At 53.5% G+C, this 20,569-nt stretch overlaps 1 protein-coding gene across 2 annotated transcripts in view; it reads left to right on the forward strand.

The window, feature by feature from the left end:
* The window catches only part of Zcchc14 (zinc finger CCHC-type containing 14), a 62,672-nt gene extending 42,103 nt beyond the window's left edge, over positions 1–20,569 (forward strand). For both annotated transcript variants that reach the window (XM_020179530.2, XM_074055509.1), the window contains exons 3-13: positions 313–386; positions 8,593–8,664; positions 11,181–11,290; positions 11,860–11,954; positions 12,260–12,314; positions 12,739–13,018; positions 14,251–14,342; positions 14,511–14,635; positions 15,375–15,515; positions 15,601–17,052; positions 17,957–20,569. In XM_020179530.2, the coding sequence (XP_020035119.1) occupies positions 313–386; positions 8,593–8,664; positions 11,181–11,290; positions 11,860–11,954; positions 12,260–12,314; positions 12,739–13,018; positions 14,251–14,342; positions 14,511–14,635; positions 15,375–15,515; positions 15,601–17,052; positions 17,957–18,012 (2,552 nt within the window). In that variant the 3' untranslated portion in view covers positions 18,013–20,569. The remainder of the gene's footprint in view (positions 1–312; positions 387–8,592; positions 8,665–11,180; positions 11,291–11,859; positions 11,955–12,259; positions 12,315–12,738; positions 13,019–14,250; positions 14,343–14,510; positions 14,636–15,374; positions 15,516–15,600; positions 17,053–17,956) is intronic.

A 20,569-nucleotide genomic window follows, 5' to 3' on the forward strand; every position in this document is an offset into this window, starting at 1 on the left:
TAGCACACTCTGTCCAGGGACTTGGAACTGCCACGGTGCCACCTAGAACAGCCAGTCAAAGCCTCCATCCACTCTGGCCACAGGGGCTGAGTGTGCAACCAGGCAGACACACGGAGAGGCCCTCTGAGGACTGTGCCGGGGACATGTTCAGAGTCACAGTTGGGAGGCTCACGCTTGTCTCCCATGAGTGGCCCTGGAGGTGCAGTGGCCCTGCAGGCACTCGGGCTGAGGTGGCTACAGAGAGCCAGTGTGTGTGTGCGAGTCCTGGTCGCGCTTTGCTGCTGTAATTCTGCTTTCTGTTTGCTCTTGCAGCAAGCGTTGAAAAGATAGACCTGAAGGGATTGTCGCACGCAAAACACGACAGGAGCGCTGAGTGTGCCTTTGAGGTAAGGTGCTGAGATTTCCTCTCGTCTCGGGGACATGGGAAGGAGACTTGTCCACTAACAGACACTGTTATTACCCCAAGCGAAAGCTGTGCCTTTGTGCAAAGTACTGCCAGCACCAAGCAAGTTGGCCACTGACACTGGCCAGGGAGGTATCCCCAAGGCTGGTGGTAGGGGACATTGGGGCTCTGTAGAGGCTCAGTTCTGTCTCACGTGTGATGAAGACAGTAGCTGAGTGTCTGAGTCCCGCGCTCTCAGCAAAGGGAGGACGTTGCTGGACACACCTTAGGGCTCTGGAGAGGATTTGGGGCGAAGCTGTTTGGCCATTGGACTGGGGGAGCGAGTGCTGGCATGAGCTGTGCCCCTGGCCTGCGGCGTGGCCAGTTCCTTGGTCTGTGGAGAGCGAGCTCTACACCCACTTGCATGGTGCTGGATCTGGGTCACCAAAGTTGGGTGAAATGAAAAGTCTGGAAAAGCTAGGCCCCCCCATCATGGGGTTACTCCAAGCAGAAGCTCATCTGTCTCCATGTCAGAACGTTCAGGGAGGCCACCCTTGTCCTCCAGCAGAACTCAGGTCCCGGCTCCCTCCCACACAATGCCACCCTTACTTCATTGTCCAAGATGGCAGCTGGTGTTCCTGGTAGCAGGATGCAAGATGAAGAGGAGGAGGAAGGTTACTTTGTGCCTTTCTTTTAAGGGAATGTCCTGAAAGCAGCTGCTGGGCACTTATGTTTAACTTTGTGACCACTTAGTTGCAGAGGACACTGGGAAACGGACTCTGGTGACATGTCCCCAGCTCGTCACCCACCCTGCTTGGCAGGTTAGGTTCTGCATCTGCATTACTGAGCACACACTGGTCGTGAATGCTGACCCTTTAGGCTGGGGAGCCCTCTCAGGAGTGTGTGCCAAGTTGTGGGAACCCATGTGCCACAGACCTCAGGGTTGGGAGGGCCCTGGGTTTGAGGTGGTAGCACTAGAGCCTCAGAGTGGAGGATCCTCAAGTCCCAGGTGTTGAGGCTGTGTGGGCTGGCAGGCTGCAGGAGGCCTGGATGCTCCGTGGTGGCTCTGCCTGCCTGGAACCCTGGGGTCACGTGGCTGCACCATACCTCTGTCTCATTTTGTGTTCACATCTACTTGATCCAAGTTGTGCATGGAGCCATCTTGAGGGAACTGCCTCGCTTCTGCTCAGTCTGGTTGCAGAGGACCTGGGACTCACAAGTCCTCTGTGCAGCAGAATTCTGTGGTGACATTGTCCACCAAGAGTGCCTGGGCTTGTCCAGGGAGGGGTGAGCTTTGGCCAAGCACACAAAGTGGCCCTGTCAGCCTCTCCCCACAAGAGGCTTCTGACCAGGCAGAGGAGGGGCCACCGCTCGGCCCCAGGCCTCACCAGGAGACCTGGTGTGGCTGCACTGGAGTAGAGGTTGGTACCCAAGCCAGGAACTCACAGTGTTCCGTGGCTGGCCCAGGATGATTAAATGAAGCATTTTGGGACCTCAGTTATCTGGAGCCTTCCTTTTGCTGATGTGACTGTGGGAAGTGTTTCTTAGGCTGGTCACTTTTTCAAGTCTAGCCTGTCTTTTAGTGGTGCTAACTCCATGCTCCCTGAGGAAGCTACAGCCCAAACCACATTTTGCTGGATGGGAATTTGAGACCCCCCCCAGAAGGGCATTTCATCAACACTTTAAAATTCGGTGTAGGCTGGGCACAGTGGCTAACAACTGTAATCCCAACTACCTTGAAAGGAGAGATGAGAGAATCATGGCTTAAGGCTAACCTGGGCAAAAAGGTAGTGAGATCCCATGTCAAAGAACAAGCCAGGTGTAATGGTTCATGTCTGTAATCCCAGCTACAAAGGAGGAAGAGGTAGGAGGATCATGGTCTGAGGCCAGTTCGGGGTAAAGAGCCCTATCTGAAAGCAGAAGGGGCTTGGGTGTAGTAGAGTATTTGGTTTGCAAGTGTAAGGCCCTGAGTTCAAACCCCAGTGCTTGCCACTCCATAAAAAGTCTTATTGTTGACAAACATACTGTACATCTGCACAAGCCTCCACACACCTGTTTTGGTCCTGGGGGGCAGGTTGTACCCTCTGCTCTTATAAAATCTGCTTGCAAGACACTAATGGTGGTGTGATTCGGGTACCATGGAAAGGTGGAGCACCTGCTGGTGTTCTCCAGGTCATCAGAGCCACCAGCTGTCAGAGACCATGGTTCACAGCAGGCATCTGACTGACCCCCCTCCCCCAAAAAAAAAAAAAAAAAAAAAACAACCACATCCTAGCGTAGTGTTTGCGTTTCAGAAGTTGGCAAGTCATAGGAAAGAAAGTGTGAGCGGAGGGAGGAGCCCCACCCCACCCGGTCCCATTGCACCCGCAGAGACCTGTGTCAAGAAGACTTTCGGCAGGGACAGGCTGGTCTTCAGAGGAGAGCACAGGAGAGCTCTGGGCAGGCTCGGGAGGTCTCCTGGTTTCAGGCAGAAGCCAGGCCTGGGAGAAGCTGGTGAGCGAGACTCCATCCAGCTCTAGGGCTCACTCTCCGACAGGTGCTAGGAAGAGCACACAGAGGTGGCCCAGGACAGGAAAAAATACGTCTAAAATAGAGAGTTTAAACCCCAGTTACACCAAATATACACACACACGCACACGCACACGCACACGCACACACAGAGCGAGAGAACGAGCGAGCGAGCTCTGAAAACCCAGTAATGAGAAAACGCAACAAAAACAGGCAAAAGACCTGGACTGTGGATGAAGGCCGATGCACAGATGGCAGGTGGGTGTGTGCAGAAAGATGTGGAGAGTGCCATTTGTTAGGGGAGTGTGACTAAAACCTGGGCGGACCATACCACAGGGAAGGGCTGGTATGAGAGACTGGCCACAGCAGCCTGGACAGGGTGTGGAGTAATTGGAGGCCCTGCTTGGGGGAGGGAGAGGTAATTGCTCAGGCACTCTGGGAAGGGTTTCGGAGCATCTTCAGAAGGTGAAGGTGTGCTGACAGTGTGGGCCGTCAGCCTGTGCTCAGTGATCATCACAGCTTTGTTTGGGACACTGTCCCTCCCTGGGAGCATGGGTGAGCCAACACTGAGCTTCCTGCACCTGTGGATCATGCTCCAGTGAGCCAGGCAAATAGACTCCTCTGCCAAGTCTGGGTGCCACATGAGCTATTGACAGGTCAGTTGGCAGAAAAACCTAGAAAACCAGACTATAGCTCAGGATATAGGCAGGTCAGAGGCTCCCCAGGGAAAGACTGGGATCTGCAAAGGGCATAGAGGCCTCACTGTCTTGGCCAGGATGGTTTCACAGGTGCGCTATGTGTATGGTTCACTGTCACTGTAGCTCTAAATGTTTTTTGGGTTTGAGATAGGATCTCCTGCAGGCTGGCCTGCACATCACTGCCTCAGCTTCCCAAGTGCTTGGGTGACAGGCATGAGCCACCATGCCTGGTTTCATTACTCTTTGAAAAATTGTACATCACGCCTGTAATCCTAGCTACTCAGGAGGCAGAGATCAGGACCCTATCTCAAAAAAACCTCATCACAGAACAGGGCTGGTGGAGTGGTTAAGTCCAAAAAAAAAAGAATTAGCTGGGTGCTGGTGGCTCACGCCTGTCATCCTAACTACTTGGGAGGCTGAAAGCTGGAGGATTGAAGTTCTAGACCAACCTGGGCAAATAGTTTGCATCTCCATCTCCAAAATAACCAGAGCAAAATGGACTAGGAGTGTGGCTCAAGTAGTAGAGTGCCTGCTTTATAAGCGGGAAGCCCTGAGTTCAAACCTCAGTCCCACCAAAAAAAAAAAAAAAAAAAAAAAAAGGAATGAACTACCTATCAGCAGAGGGCTTGCCTAGTCTGCATGAGGCCCTGGCTTTGATCACCAGTTGGTGGCTGGGGGACATCAGCTGAGGTTGTGGTTCACATAGTAGAGCACCCGTGCAAGGCCCAGAGTTCAAACCTCAGTCCCACCAAAAAACCACAATAAAATCGAGGAATCAAAGTTGTCCTGTCGTCCAGATTCTCACTCATGAAACTAAGTGGATGGCCTTTCAATAAGGTAGTAGCCTTACTCTGCAAACTGGACTGGACCGCTGAGGGAGGTGGCCAAGTGAAGTGGGCCATGCTGTCCCTCGAGGGAGTAGCCCCGTATACTGACCACCTTGCTTCTCTGCAGCTTTGCTTACGTCATTGTTTTCCAAGATTGAGAGGAAAGGAGCCCCCTGGGAAGATGGCAGGTGACTGGATCTGGATGATTGCAAGGCTGTTGGCTTGAACTCAGGACTGAGTTCCTGTTCTTTTCATGGAGTGGGGCTTGTTTTCTGCAGTGCTAATTGCCACTTAGTTACTAAGGAGGCAGAGCAGTATGCAGGAAGCAAATGGCGCCAGGCGCTGGTGGCTCACGCCTGCAATCCTAGCTACTCGGGGCAGAGATTAGGAGGGTTGCTGTCTGAAGCCAGCCCTAGGCAGATAGTTTGTGAGACCCTATCTTGAAAAAGCCCTTCGCAAAACAGGACTGGTGAGGTGGCTCAAGGTGAAGGCCCTGAGGTCAAGCCCCAGTACTGCAAAAAAAAACCAAACATTTTGAACGTAAAACCAGCTGATGACTTTGTACAGGGAATGTCTGCATTTTACCAGCTTTTCCAACCTGACTTAAGACTTTGAAAAGACCTTATACTCACTACATGTGGTGAACAACAGGGAATCACACAGAAAGTCCCCGTTTCTGAAACACCTACAGTGACTGGTATACCTGTACTGACTTAAGAAGAAACACATAGCAACACTAGTGATGAAAAACCACTCTTGAACTCCTTCTTAACACTGCCCAAACCTTACATTTGTTATATGACTGCATCTTAGCTTTAAAAGATGTGTGTGTGTGTCTGTGTATGGTATGAGGATTTGAATTCAGAGCCTTGATCTTAGGCAGGAGCTCTACCACTTGAGTCACATCCCCAACCTATTTTTGTCTTAGTTGTTTTTCAGGGAAGGTCTCATGTTTTTAACTGGGTGGCCTGAACCAATGGCCTGGACTGAGATCCTCCTATTTTATGCCTGTGTAGCTGGGATGATAGGCATGCACAACCATGCCCAGCTTCCTAGTTGAGATGGGGTCTTGCTAACTTTTTTGTTTGTTTGGCCCAGGCTGGCCTCCACTGGCAATCCCCCTGATCTCTGCCTCCTCAATAACTCGGGTTGTAGGTAGGAGCCACTGTACCCAGCCGAAAGTTTACTTTTTTATCTGAAAGTATTACTAGCTAGCCAGGTATGGTGATGCACACCTGGGAAGTGGAAGGGGGAGGATCACGAGTTCCAGGCCAGCATGGGCTCTGTAGCAAGATCCTGTTTAAAAAAATAAGCAGCCATTTCCTTCTTAACGTTTTATTCTCCTTGCAAAGGATGAATTTTAGCAGCCGCTCTTCTAGCTAAGCGTTGTTATTATCAGGCATGTTCGTGTTAAGAGCTGCTCGTCCTGCAAGGCAAGGCCTGAAGTGACAGGACGTTTGTTTTGAGGTGCACTCCGCGTGCCCGAGGGGCCTGCAGAGGAGTGTGCTGTGCTCTTAGCCCATGTGCTTTCTTACCGAAGGCTCTGAGTGACAGGAACCTAGTGTCCTACCCTGCCCGTCCCTGGCCTCCCTCACTGACCCGTCACCTCCAAGTCCTGCCTCGCTTGCCACTGTTTCTCTTCCCTCCTGTGGGGTTTTGGTTTGGTTGGCTTCATTTTGGTAGCTCAGGCTCCTCCTGCCTCTGCCTCCCAAGTGCTAGGATCTTAGACGTGTGCCACCACACCCAAAGAGTTACCCTGAGTTTCAGGGTCTCCGAAAGGCACCTGTCCACCCTGATGTGTGATGAAAAGCTCCAGCTTGGACTGGACATGGCTTTCCTTAGGAATGACACGGGGTTCGTCACCGTCTTCCTGGAGGGATTGCTGTTGAGAAGCGAATCGTGGGGCTCCTGGTGCTGGCTGTGCTCTCGGATCCAGGACTCACTTCTTCCTTCCCCATGGCAGACTCAGGCCCCATGTGCAAACTGATTTCAAGACCTTTGACCTTTAGCTGTTGGTTGGGTTTTGTCTGAGGTTTCTGTTCTCTTGTTTGGAATGCCTGCCATCTGCAAGGTGGTCCTCCACGTGGGTCCCATGGTTGGATGACTGCCTGCAGGTGGGTGGAAGATTGTCTCAGGGCAGAGGATTAATTCCTGGCTGTTGCTCTCCTGGCACTGGGTTCCCGGCTGAAGTGCTTCCCTTGGCTCACTGGGGTATAAATGCAGTGCTTAGTCCTTTTAACAAGACAGGCTGTGCCTCCTCCAGGCTGCTTTTGTTCCTTTAGGTAGCTTTGGTTTCCTCTGGGGTTGGTGATAGCCACAGGTCCTGGGCTGCCTACTCCCTAGGGCTGTTGGCCCGCTGCTGGCTGGTGCACGTGAGGCCCGTGCCACTCGGGCTCTGAAGGGAGGTGCTGGGTACAAAGATGCAGGTGAGAGCCAAGTGCAAGTGAAGATCCCGAAGAGTTGGGTGTCCTGAGTGTGTGTGTAGGCTGTGCAGTTAAGGTGTTGGCAGCACTCCCGATTGATTGAGCAGCTCTGTGAGGAAGTGACAAGAGACACTTGCTAGTGCCCTGGGTGGAAGTAATGGTCGCTGCAGTTGATGCCACCTTGTACTGGGTGGACACGAATTTCCAGATCACATGGAGGCTGTCCACGCCCTCCTGCAACCGTCCCCCGCCAGCGCTGCGGGGTGACTGATGGTGAGGGCCAGGGCAGTCGGCCCAGGCTGGGCAGTGTGAAAGTGACAGCACAGCCTGCAAGAGTAAGGCTGCCATGTCCCTACGTGTTGGGCTTGTAGTTCCCAGGCCTCCTGCTCTGTCTGCTGCAGGACCTGAGGACAGCCATCATAGCACTTTTAGTTGTTGGAGTCCATGTCTGTGCTTTGACACGTGAGGGTGGATGTGGAAGAGACTCAGCTGGAAACAGGTGTGGGAGCTGGGAGGAGGTTTCCAGACAAAACTGACTGAAGAATGCCAGCAGTCAGCAGTGCTCTGGGGCTAAGCTTCCACCTTCACTTGGAGGTACCACTGGGCACACATTGGGTCTAGCTCACAGCCCAGCTTCCTTCAGACAGCAAAGCTGCCAGGCGCCATCACTCGGGTGGGTGGGCTGCGGGGAGCTCTGCCCCTTGCGGCAGGTTGTGTAGAGCGCAGTCACCCTGCCCTGAGGTCATGGAAGAAGCAGGCCAGCAGGCCCTTCCTTCTACACACTGGACCTTGGCGAGAGAGTGATGAGACAGACCACTGGTGACTGTCCAGCAGTGTGACAGCTGCTGAAATAGGCTTGTGAATCTCACGTGAGCAGGGGCTCTGTGGGTTCTGACATCTCAGGCTACTCTTCGGGGGCATTTGGTCATTTTATTTCCTGCCTTGAGGCCCTCCAACGGCTTTGGGATTTTAGACAAAGTTTGTACCTCATGTTTCTCCCAATCGGCCACCTCCCTGTCCTGTTACGAGGCCCGTCCTTGTTCTTCCAAGTTGGTGTAGGCTGCTCTCCATGCAGAAGGTCTCTGTGATGTGCAGAAGTGGCCCCTGTGACGCTCAGGCTGCACCAGCATCTTCTGGGCAAGCACTGTGTTCTTAGGAGAAGCTGGAAGAGCAGAGCCAGCACTCAGGAACTTTACCAAGTCAGGAGACCATGGCCACAGTGCCACAGGCTGAAGACTCATGCTCACCACTGCTCACTGGCCCCGACTCATCTCCCTGAACTCTACAGCCTGACCTGGTCCCCTTCCCTACCATCCTGCAATGGCCTCAGAGCCGAGCCCAGAAGCGCTTGCCCGTGTACCTACTACCTTCAGCGCACAGACACTCGCCTCTGTGAAGGCCTCTCTGGGAGCTTCTGTGTCCAGCGTCACAGACAGCCCCAAAGGGCAGGTGCCTTGAGGAAGTGTGTGTGTGTGTGTGTGTGTGTGTGTGTCGGGATGTGGGCAGTTTTCTAGGACTCAGAAGTGAGCCAGACCCCATGCACAAGTGACTTGGTGGCATTTGACCTACTGCATAAGATGGGTGGTGCTCAAATGGACCTGAGTGACTCCTGCTCTCCCTAGCACATCGGGGGCGCGGAGGGTATGTCACTCTCCAGGTGCTACTAAGCCAGTGCCAGCAATAGCCCGGCATGTGCTGTGACCTAAGTATGTGGTGTCTGTTTTTAAGGTTTGTTTGTTTATTTGTTTTTTAAGGTCTTGTGGTCTGATTCTTCAATAACATCAGTAACCAAACCTTCCTCAGAAGTGACTGAATTTATTTCAAAGGTAAGGTGATGGAGGCTCTCCTCACGGTCCCCAGCGGCTGCTCATACTGCCCAGTCCTGCAGCCAACTCTGCCGGCTGCAGAGACACTGGGCTCTGCTTCCCAGACGCATTGGGCAGTGAGCTGGGCCTGGGCCTCCATCAGCACTGAGACAGGAGGTGGGAAGCCTCCACGCACAGCATCTTGGCGGTAGCCACGGGCGAGGCTCCCCTCAGGGGCTGGACTGGCAGGGCCACTCTTCCTGCTGACGTGTATTTACATACTGGACCCTCCTTTCGCGTTTAATTGGTTCAACGAGTAACGTTTGTGTTCAAATGTCTCACTAAAGAAGCACCTCTTTGCCTCCGTGTGCATACATGGATTCAGACATGTGTAAAGCGCACTGGTCCAGGTCGCAGCAGTGATCTCTGCCTCAGCCAAAGGCATGCATCTAAACCCTCACCTTTGGTAAGAGGCCGTCCACTGAAGGCGTCTCCAAAGTGGTCTTGCATTTCATTGTAAAATCAAGGCACAGCTGGGCATGCTGGTGCAATCCCAGCACTTGGCTTGCAGGTTTGAGGCCAGCCTGGGCTGCAAAGCAAGGCCCTGACTCAAAAAATAAAAAAATAAGGCACCCCAGTGTAGGAGACTGGCTTCCCAGCCTGGATGGGGGTGGCCTTCCATGCCTGGGGATCACCAGGGCTGTGCCCAGCTCCTCGTGGTGTGACCAGAATTTCTCTGGACTCATTTAGGCCTGTAGAACCTTGACCCCCGCAGTCTGGTCTGGGTGTTTACATCAGACGGATAGCATTTACCTTCCTCGGCTCAGACTCACTGACTTCTTTGCGTCTTTGGTTCACTGTCCCCATCAGTTCTGGATAGTCCTGCATTTCTCCTCGGGTCTGTCTTCAGCCCCAGGGCTCCCGGTGTTCCCTCTGACCACCTCACTCTTCTGCTCATGTTGCCCTGCGTGACGTGTGCTGACGTCCCCATCCCTCTGCTGTGGCTGTGCTGCCTCCAGCTTCCCCATTCCCCACTGCGGTGCCGTCTCTATGGCTGGCAGAGGTTGCCCTCCTTCCCACTGCCCACCTTCCTGCTGGGTCCTGTGCAATGCTGACTGTGGCGGTTTCATTTTATTATTTATTGATTTTATTTTGGATTTGTTTTGCTTTGTGTTTTTGAGACCGGTCTTACTGTGTAGCCCAAGCTGGCCTCAAACTCATGATCCTCTCACCTAAGCCCTCCATGTGCTGGAATTCCAGGCATGCTGCACTACACCCAGCCACAGTGCCTGGTTGAAGTCCCTGTCTGATAGCTCGACCATCTGGATTCTTCTGAATTTGGATGTGATGATTTTACCCTGAGGATAGTCTGCCCCTCTATTTTGTGTGTGTTTTGTGGATTTTGGTTGAATGTTAGACATCATGTTGGAATACAACAGAGCCTGAGGAGCAGCATTTCTGCCTGCAGTAGAAACATTTGTCTCCTGCTAGGCCATCAGTGGGGTCCTCCAGTCAGTCTCGGTAGACATGGCCAGCTCAGGGATGCATCGTTGCCATGGTTATCCTCAGGCAACCCTAGCAGTGGGCTGCTGCTGCCTGCACCAAGCTGCCTGAGGTTGCTGGAGTGCCCTCTGTGGCCCTGTTCACACCTAGCTCCTGGTGTCCTGGAAAGCCTGTGGTACTCTTGACCCCTAGTGTAGGCCACTATTGCCTTATTACCTGGCACTGGACTTGAAGTGGGTGAGGGGTTCTAGATGCAGGGCCTTTGTGCCTAGGTGCTGAGGCTGGGGCTTTTTTGGTACTTGGGTCCCTTCTCTGAAGCAGCTGATCATAGCTGTGTGCTGGGGCAGGGTCCTGGCACACAAGGGCTTGTGCCCCTCCCTCATGGCCAGAGGGTGTTAGCTTTCACCCTTCTGCCAGAGCACTGACTCTTCCTAGTGCCTGGTGGCTGAGGCAGGGAGGTATTGCTCTTGCCTGGAAACTGGGCATCTTTGCTTAGCCACTAGGCTAGCAGCAGTTCCTGTCCCCCTTCCCCCATGGCTACGGGGCTTTTGCCTTGGATTGACAGAGGAGCCTGGGGAAGTGCATCAGAGTTCATGCCTATGCCTCAGGACCACCTGTGCCCCTGAGGGGCTCTCTGCCTCCCTGGAAGAGAGCTCAGGGATGGAAGTGCCTTCCTGAGCCTGAGAACCTGCTGTCTGCCCGCTGATACGGTGGCTGCCTCTTCCTCATGCTCTGCCATGGGGCCTGGCCATTCTCGGAGGGTGTGAATTCTGTTCAGGAGCTAGCCTTGCTGCTCAGCCTCTGCTGGGCTGGAGGGAGTCAGGGCAGAGCCGCTTCCCAAGCTTCATCTTCAGGTGGTGGCTCTTCTTCTGTGCCTTTTGCATTTTGAGTGTAGCTAGAACCTCAAAACATCTGGTGAGGTATCAGCTGTCCACCGCCACTGTCACCATCTGGTGCCTGCCTGAGCCTTTGCTGGGCGAGGAGCCCTGCTGGTGTCCAGGGTCTGACAGACCCATCCTCGCCTTCTCTTTCAGTTATCTCAGCTGTGCCCCGAAGACAATGTGGACAAGCTCATCCCTTGCTTGGCTGGCCCAGACTCCTTCTATGTGGAGCGAAACCACGTGGATCTGGAAGCAGGCCTGAGGTGAGGCTGCTCAGCAGACCTGGTTCTCCCAGGCCTGGTCTCCTAGGGCTTCAAGCCCTAGAACTTTCCTAAGTCGTAGGCATTGGAGGGATCCGAATCACCTTGGGAGAGCTGAGGGGCTGAGTGAAGGGAGTGAAGCTTGCACCGCCTGCCCTGTGCCTTCGATGCTCTTGTGAGGTGATGCTGGTCTGTGTGGTGCTGGAGAGCTGGCAGTTGAAGTCCTTTGGGATAAACACAGGGCCTGATGGACTCTCGGCCCTTGTGGTGTGTCCAGCACAGACGGTGCACACACACTGTGTACGCTGGTCTGTAAGGCTAAAGGAGCCACAGTGCTGTTGCCTGGGCTTGGGGCCAAAGACCCCCTGCGCCGAGGCTCTAGGTGTGACAGAAGAGAGGCAGGTGGGTGCCGACCACACAAGTCAAGTTGAAACAGGAAGGCCACTGGGCCATGACACTGATTTGCTTTTTCTCTAATTCCTGTATTTCCTCAACAAAGCTTAGAAATTCTCTCCACTTAGTCTATGTAGTGTCATTTGAATGCTCATAAAAACCACCTTGCTTAATTTTAGATACCTGGCTTCGTTGCCTTCTCACATACTAAAACACGACCATGTCAAGAAGTTCTTCAGCACTTCATCTCCCACCCCGCAGCTTCAGAGTCCAAGTAAGTTTTCGAAATGATGAAATTTTAAAAAATTGTTAGCTGGGTGCCATGACTCACGCCTATAATCCTAGAACTTGGGAGGCTGAGGTCAGGAGGATCAACGTTTGAGGCCAGCCCCAGCAAATAGTTCTTGAGACCCCATCTCCAAAGTAACCAGAGCAAAATGGACTGGAGGTGTGGCTCAAGTAATAGAGTGCCTGCTCTGCAAGTGCAAAGGCCCAGAGCTCAAACTCCAGTCCCACCAAAAGAAAAAAAAAATTGTTACTGCCTAGAAATTCTTACGATATTTCCTTTCTGATTCACAGATCCTGGCAACCCCTCCCTTCCTAAAGTAGGCGCCATGATGGGTGTGTCTGGAAGGTGAGGCGTCCCTCTGCAGCCAGCACGGGTCACAGAAGCTTGTTCACAGCATTTGCTCAGTTGTGTGTGAACAGCTACTTTTAGAGTGAAGTCGTTCTTGGATCAGGTGAAGACAGGAATTGGGGAGAGATAATCCAATTAATTTGCTCCCCAAATTTTGGATTTCCTCAAAGTGCTGAATCATCAGTTTTCACACAGGCTTGAGCAGCATTGTCTTGTCATTAAGAAGTGACAAGCTAGGCAGCTCAGCCATATGTCTGGTGTTATTGAGGGCACACAGCTGCACCCTATAGGAACTCAGCTGGGGGCGGGTAGTGGAGGGGCTGGAGGCCAGCTGTCTGGGAGCATGCCTAGCCTGCAGAACACCTGTGCTGGGTCCTTGGCTGAGCCGGCAGTCTTGGAAAGCTGTTTCTGTGCCCTGCAGACCCGTGTGTGGAGTGGCTGGTATCCCATCCTCCCAGAGCAGCACCCAGCACCACCTCCAGCACTCGGCCAGTGTGGCCGCCTTGCCTCACTGCTCCCATGCCGGGGGTGCAGGCTCACCACTGGCCTACCGGACCCAGGGGGATGCTTCGCCGGCCATCCTGATGGCCCCCAGTCTGCAGGCCCCTCAGCCCCAGGAGCAAAATGGGATCTTGGACTGGCTTCGGAAGCTGCGTTTGCACAAGTATTACCCTGTCTTTAAACAGCTCACCATGGAGAAGGTACGATGGAATGTGCCTTGGTGTCTCCAGCAGCCTGTCTGCTGGCCTCGTTCCTAGAGGGGTCAGGTGGGGCTTTGGCTTTTAAGACGTGTGATATGTCAGAGCTCAGGTGGAGCTCACACAGCCTGGTGTTCACAAGGACTCTGAATTTGACCTTGAGGGCAGCCTGTAGCTTAACAGAAGCGGGATTTGTCGTGAGCAATCAGGCAGCTTTTCTAGGTGGTGTCAGGTCTTGACAGTCACTGGGGTACACACAAAAGGAGGATCCAGTACTCTCCAATGTACCCTGGTGAGCAGAGTGTGTGATGCGCTCCTGTCCAGATGTCCTCCTGCGTAGCTCGTGCTTCAGTGTGACCAGTTCACCTAATGACCTGGCTGCAGGGAAGGGCCAAACCCAGAGGAACAGGTGTTAAAATTCTGATGTCACTAAAAGTCTAGATGTCACTGATTAAACTAAATCTTGAACCCTGAACTCCCCCTCTAGACAAGACTGCTTGGTGGCTGTTATCTACATAAAAACTTCATGTCCAAAACCACCATCGAACCTAGAAATCAAGGCTTTACAAACTAACAAAGAGCAAATCTTAGTGTGTTTATGACACCCTCTGCTTACGGTCTATGTCTTCATGGAGGTTTACTGGTCTCGGTCACAGCCAGTTTCAGTTTTCTGATGGGTGGCTGAGCTCTGTGTCCGAGTCACAGGGCAGTCTGAGAACCCGTGGGCACAGGGTGTAGGTGCTCGCCTGGGTCGGCAGTTTAGTTGCCCACTCCGGGTGGATGATGTCTGCTTTCCTGGACTGTTGCTTCTGACCAAGCTGCTGTCCCTGCTAAAGCGAAGGTGATTTTGTGGGGAAAGAACTGCCTTGATGGCTTGCTGCAGAGCAGGGGGACAGGGACATAGCTGTCAGTTGCCTCTCTGTAGCAGTGGAGACCATGACTTTCTAGTCGCTTGCCCACATAGCACGTCCTTGCTTGCCGGTGACTGACCACACGGCACCTGCCCCCGAGGAGACAGGCCACAGCACGCTGGCTGGAGTGAGCGCAGAGTAGTGGAACTGTTGACAAGTCATTAGCGAGGAAAGGAAAGCGTGCTATGTTCCCTGGTCTTTCTTGACTAGCAGGTTTGTTCTGTTGAGCTATCCAGAGCTAGAAAAGGTATGTTATATTCAACTGGAAGGCCTTTGTCTCCGGAGCACTGCTTGTAATGTTGTAACCTGTTTCTCCCTTGCAAGTTTTTGAGCCTTACTGAAGAAGATCTGAATAAGTTTGAGTCCCTTACCATGGGAGCAAAGAAGAAACTCAAGACTCAGCTGGAGCTGGAAAAGTAAGTTTGAAACTGTTGGCAAAATATGAATTCATGCGGGGTGTGGTGGCACACGCCTGTAATTCTAGCACTCAGGAGACCGAGGTAGGCAGATCATAAATTTGAGACCAGCTGGGAGATGGATTTAAACAAGTTAATGCTTATTTGTTCCCATGCTTTATTTCACAGGGAGAAGTCAGAGAGACGGTGCCTGAACTCAGCCCCTTCCTTGGTCACCAGCAGTGGAGTGGCCCGAGTCCCCCCCACCAGCCACGTGGGGCCTGTTCAGCCTGGGCGCGGCAGCCATGCGGCCGGTGCGTACGGGCTGCCACTTGCACACATGGCCTGGGCACCATGGGCCATCTCTGTATGAGAGCGGGACCACCAGTTGCACTTGTCCTTTTCCATGTTTGAATCTTTGTGCTTATTGTTCTTGGCTGTGACTTTTACAGTTTAGCCCAGGGGAGTAGTCAGGACAGATAGACTCGGAGAAAAAGGGCTCTGAGAGAGCTCCACTCCTGGCCAGTGTGCCAGGTCCCTTGGCTCCTGGCCTTCCTGCTCCAGGCCTTGAGGTGTCAGTGACTTGGGTTTTCAGCTGCGCTTCTCTTCATCCTCCCTCTCCCTCACTTTTGATGGCTGTGTGTTGTCTCACAGAATAGGTGTTTCTTACCAAATAGAAACAGCAGAGTGATGGCAAAGCAAGAAGAAACAAATGCCAGTGAGGGCTGTTTAACCAGAAAGATGTGTGTGATGGCACCTTCACAGTGCTGTTCACAACTGGAGATGCCCTGCTCTTGGGGCATCCGAGCCTAGTCACTGTGCAGTGGTTGCCTGGGTCAGGCGCTGTCTCTGCTTCCCTGGGCCGTGGGCAGTTGGCATGGTTGCAAAGACTTGTAGCCCAGGCTGGTGGTGGAAGGGATCCCTGGCTCCTCAGGGTACCCAAGAGGGGAGCACCAGCAATGGTGGCTGAGATCTCATGGGCACTGCTGATGCCTTCCTGTCAGCTCTGGCCAGAAGCCACCCAGATGCTGACCTGTGTCTCCCTCTCCGCAGAGCTGCGGGTGGAGGTGGAGCCGCCCCCTCGCCAGATGCCCCGGGAAGGCAGCTCCTCAGAGTACTCCAGCTCCTCCTCCAGCCCCATGGGTGCACAGGCGCGCGAGGAGAGCTCCGACAGCGCGGAGGAGAACGACAGACGTAAGGCACTGGGCCCGCGGTGCTGCTCCCCTGCCGGGCCTGGCACGGCATGCGCGGTGCTGACGCTCTTTTTTTCTGCCTACAGGTGTGGATGTGCACACAGAGGGCTCCGACAAGGAGAAACCTGTGGTGCTACTGAGTCACTTCTCTTCGAGCTCCGCCAGACCCACGGCCCAGGTTCTGCCTGTGCAGAATGAGGCCGGCTCCAGCCCAGTGGGTCACCACCCCCTGCCCCCCCAACTGATGCCCACAGCCTCCCACCTGGCACCCGTTCGGATGCTCAGCTCCGTGCACAAGCCGGACAGAGGTGGCACGGATGTGAAACTCCTCTCATCTTCTGTGCACTCGCTTCTGTCCCTGGAAGAAAGGAACAAGGGGCCTGGCCCCAGGAGCAGCACTAAAGTGGACAAGAGCTTCGGTGGGGCTGTGCTGGACACGCTGCCCTCGGCAGCACCTCACCCACCTGTGCAGGTCCTCTCGGGACTCACGGAGAACAGCTCTGTGTCGCCCACAGTCTCCTTTGGTCCCCGGGCCAAAGTTGTGCATGCTACCACGCTGGACAGGGTGCTGAAGACAGCACAGCAGCCGACTCTGGCAGTGGAGACCAGCTCGGCCGCCACAGGGACACCGAGCACTGTTCTGCACGTGGCCCGGCCCCCCATCAAGCTGCTGCTGTCATCCTCCGTCCCTGCTGACACGGCGGTCTCTGGGCAGACCTGCCCCAGCAGCGCGCAGATCAGCGTGGCTCCGGCGATGATCAGCCCCCGGGCGGCTCTCTACACCAACACCAAAGTTGCCTTCTCCGCAGTGAGCAGCGTGCCCGTGGGCCCCCTGCAGGGCAGCTTCTGCGCCAGCAGCAACACTGCCTCCCCCAGCAGCCATCCGTCCACATCCTTTGCAAGCATGGCCACGCTGCCCAGCTGCCCGGCCCCCAGTAGCAGCCCCGCACTCTCCTCTGTCCCCGAAAGCAGTTTTTACAGTGGTGGCGGCGGTGGCTCCACAGGAAACCTTCCTGCCTCAAGTCAAAGCCACCACCACCACCACCACCATCAGCAGCCCCCGGCGCCCCCACAGCCCGCGCCGCCTCCGCCCGGCTGCATCGTGTGCGCTTCCTGTGGGTGCAGCGGCAGCTGTGGCTCCAGTGGCCTGACTGTCAGCTACGCCAACTACTTCCAGCACCCCTTCTCCGGGCCGTCCATGTTTACCTTCCCCTTCCTTCCCTTTAGCCCCATGTGCAGCAACGGCTATGTCAGCACACAGCAGTATGGCGGCAGCTCCACCTTCCCTGTCGTGCATGCCCCCTATGGTGGCAGCGTGACTCCAGACCCCGTCCTGGGCGGGCAGTCCACATTTGCAGTGCCACCAATGCAGAATTTCATGGCTGGGACAGCAGGGGTGTACCAAACCCAAGGTGTGGTGAGCAGTAGCAACGGGTCCAGCCACAAAAAGAGTGGGAATCTGTCTTGTTACAACTGTGGGGCCACTGGTCACCGTGCTCAGGACTGCAAGCAGCCATCCATGGACTTCAACCGGCAAGGTAAACACCCGCCCAACCCAGCTCACTGCCTGCCCCCACGGCACTGGGTCCACACGTGCCTGGTTTCAGGAAATTAGTAGTAAACTTCCTTCTTTTTAAAGCCAAAAGTAATTTTTTGAATGCTCTTTGAAAATCTTAATGGTAAGCTAAGAAGTCCCCAGAAGGGTGACTGCTGGTTCTCAGAAATGACTTGATACTCCTCATTCTAGAAGGCGGCGAGCTGGCCGTGGATGGGCTTCATGGGCTCTGAGACTTGCCATGTGTTGCAGTGGCCAGTGACATTGGTTACTGCCACCCCTGGCAGCCATGTGACAGCTCAGGATGGGGCAGTGACTTCAGATCCTGCGGAGCCCACCCGTCAGTCGCCGTGGCTGACCAGTACTGAGTTCCCTGCCCTTCCTCGTCCCTCCTCGCCTGCCGCGCCTATGCCAGGTCTAGTCTGTGTTTTGGGAAACTGGTGCCACCCGGAGAGGCCACCTTCTTTCAAGGGTGTAAACAGACCTGCCGTCTGTTAGAGCCGATGCCTGTGACTCAAGAAGTCCAGACGGGTTTGGGAAGCTGTGGGCTTCTTCAGGGCCACAGCTTCCTAGAGTTGGGCTGCATCTCCCAAGGCCCGTGGTACTGGCCAAGCCTCATCTGCCCTCATTCAGGTGACAGGTGCAGAGGAAGAACCTCTGAGCATGAAGACTCTGCATGAGCAGTGTCCTCTGTAGCCACTTCAGCCCTGGGCGGGTTGTGTGAGCCTGTGAACAGCGTCCAGTGTCGTGGGACAGGGCGGTCAGGATGGGAGGTCCAGATTGCAGCTGAGTCCTGACTGGCGACTCTGGAAGTGACAGGGCCGGTCAGTGGTTTGAGTTATTTCTGTGGTGATTCAAACTTGACCTCTTTCTTTCCCTCTCTCTAGGTACTTTTAGGTTGAAATATGCCCCTCCAGCAGAAAGTCTGGACTCCACAGACTGATATTTTTCTCTGGCACAGAGCATTATTAAGCCATGGAGACATGGAAAATTAAAACAGCTGAGAAGTCCGGTTGCTGTTGCGCTTAATGTTTTAATCCAAAGGTGCTTTACTTCCTATACTGGGTAGAAAATCTAGCGTACAAGTGCATCAAACTCAATTTTATTGCCAAAATCCTAGACTGGAGCGCGCTGTCAGGACCTGCTTGGGGCCTCTCCACGGCTGGTGGCCTGGCCGCTGACACCTAGGTCGCAGTGTGGAGGCCTCCGCCTCCTGAAGAGCGTCACCTCGCTGGTCCTTATAGGCTCACACATAATTCCAGGCAGCTACGTGCGATCTGAATGGAGACCGATGGTCGGAGGTCCCAGGCAGATTTCTGCAGCCCCGGGCTAGGGAGATGCCAGCTGTGCTGTGTTTTGTTTGTTATTCCTCACGTGACTTGGCCCTCATCTCTGGGACTTTTAAGGCTTGCACTACAGAAGAAGGTACCCGGTGTCCATCTGCAGAGTGGGGGTCGGGCTCCTCGGAGAGCAGCTGAGGCTCCAGAGGCGGCGCCAGCAGCTGCAACTGTGTGTCCTTCCCTCCTTCAGACACTTGTAGCAGTTCCAGGTTTTTAATTTTTTTCCTGCAAATAAATTTAAACTCCATTAATAAATAGGAATAGTTCACTCAACAACTTCACTTCCAGGGTCCAAGTCCCAGGGAATCCAGTCACTAAGACTTGACCGTTCCTCTTGCCCTCCGGTGGCTTTGAGCCTGCTCTGCCCACGTGCAGGACACGGACCGACTCGGCTCCGTGAGTTGGCTGTGACTGATGTGACTCGTCCTTAGGGAAGCTGGCAAGTTGTTGTGTCCCACACGGGCTCCCCAAGGACCCCAGACCTGGCCGGGGCTGACTGCCGACGGATCCACACTTGAGACGACATTTCAACGAGAATACAGCCCTGCAGTTCATGAGCGAAACATTGCAACTCTCTCCTGTCAGCGTTTTGTGGCGCCTGTGTATCGATCGCTAGTTCCGTTTAAACGTGCCTGGAGAGCGTCAGGAGAAAGCGGCAGCTCGGAGGAGGCGCTCCGCAGATGTGGCCCGGACAGGGCCAGGCCTCGGTGGAAATCAGCCTTGGCTGGGGCGCTCTGCATTTCACCCACTGGATCAAAAGCATTTTGGTGAGAAACTTAGGGACTTCAGTCTTCAAGGTTAAAGGGAATTTTCTGCTCAAATAATAACATTATCTAAAATACTAAAGCCTTCAATGTTCAAATACTGTTTGGTAAGGTCTTGCCAGGGATTTTCCTTTGGAATATTTATGAAGAAAAAAATCACAACATTGAGACCATTCTTAAAACAGACAATCAGCCTTGTGCAAAATTGGTGTAAATCAGAAGAATACCCTAGAACCGGAGGCGTTGTGTACACGGCTTCAGACTTTGTGAGCAATTTCCTGACGTGCGGAAACTCAAGCGGACAGTTGTCACTTTTTATGAGAGGCTTCGGGAGCTCGGTAGTTTTGGGGTAGTTTCATTTCTATGCAATGCAGGCTCGGCAGGCCCGTGTGTTCTTCTCTTTGACGGCCCAGTGTTTCGCAGCTCTGAAGTGACGGCATATACGCACAGCTGTTAGGGTGTCACGCTGACCTCTTAGTTTTAGACACTACAAGACGTCAGATGACAGAACTGACACAACCTTGCCTTAAAGAGCACCAGACTGGAATTGGTCACACGATGCTAATAAGGAAGACTGGAGTGTTCACTGATGTTTACGATTTTAATATTTCCGAGGCCCTTACAGTGGCCCGGATATGTGCTGAAAGCCAAACTTAAATTTTTTGGTTTTTTTAAACAAAGAAATATTTTAAATAAATCCTATTTCAACACAGTGAAATTGTTGGAAACTGTCTCATAGCAAAAGAAAAAAATCATACTTAACGTTTTTGTTTTCGTGGTCAGTATAGGGAAATGAAGGTGTCTTTTGTTACCCTTATAACTTTTGATAAATATTAGAGGTTAACCATAAACACAAGGAAAGTTTAAAACAGAAACTTCATTCGAAGTATGCCATTCAAGAGTTGAGGTGAATATGTCCTGACACTGTTACGGCTGTGTTCCAGTCACCGGGAAGTAAGTGCTTATGCCGTGTGACATCTCTGATGAGGCTGTCAGGAACTGAGACTTAAATGTGGGTATGCCACCGGTCCACGCGGTCTCTGAGTGAATCCCACACTTGGACTTGAGGATATTTGCCAGCAGTATTATCTCTGATGAAAAGGTCTCTTCAAAAGCAACCAAAGTCAGCAAGCCTGGAGAGCACTTTGAACTTCAGCCGACTCCTGTGGTCACCACCACCAAGCAGGCCGGCCGTTCTGGCCATTTTCCTGAGACTGCTGCAGGTGCACAGTGCTGTGGCAACCAGGCGGGGTGGCCCTGGCCAGGGCTTTGCTCCGTGGAGTCGGCCGTGCGTTCAAGTTTCTAACCCTGTGTTTTTATCTCCAGGAATGGGGACGGTGGAATGTACAGATCAAAGTAGAACACAATGTTGGGATAAAACAACTATTTTACCTTT

The sequence above is a fragment of the Castor canadensis genome, chromosome 15, assembly GCF_047511655.1.
Source record: "Castor canadensis chromosome 15, mCasCan1.hap1v2, whole genome shotgun sequence".
Classification (NCBI taxonomy): domain Eukaryota; kingdom Metazoa; phylum Chordata; class Mammalia; order Rodentia; family Castoridae; genus Castor; species Castor canadensis.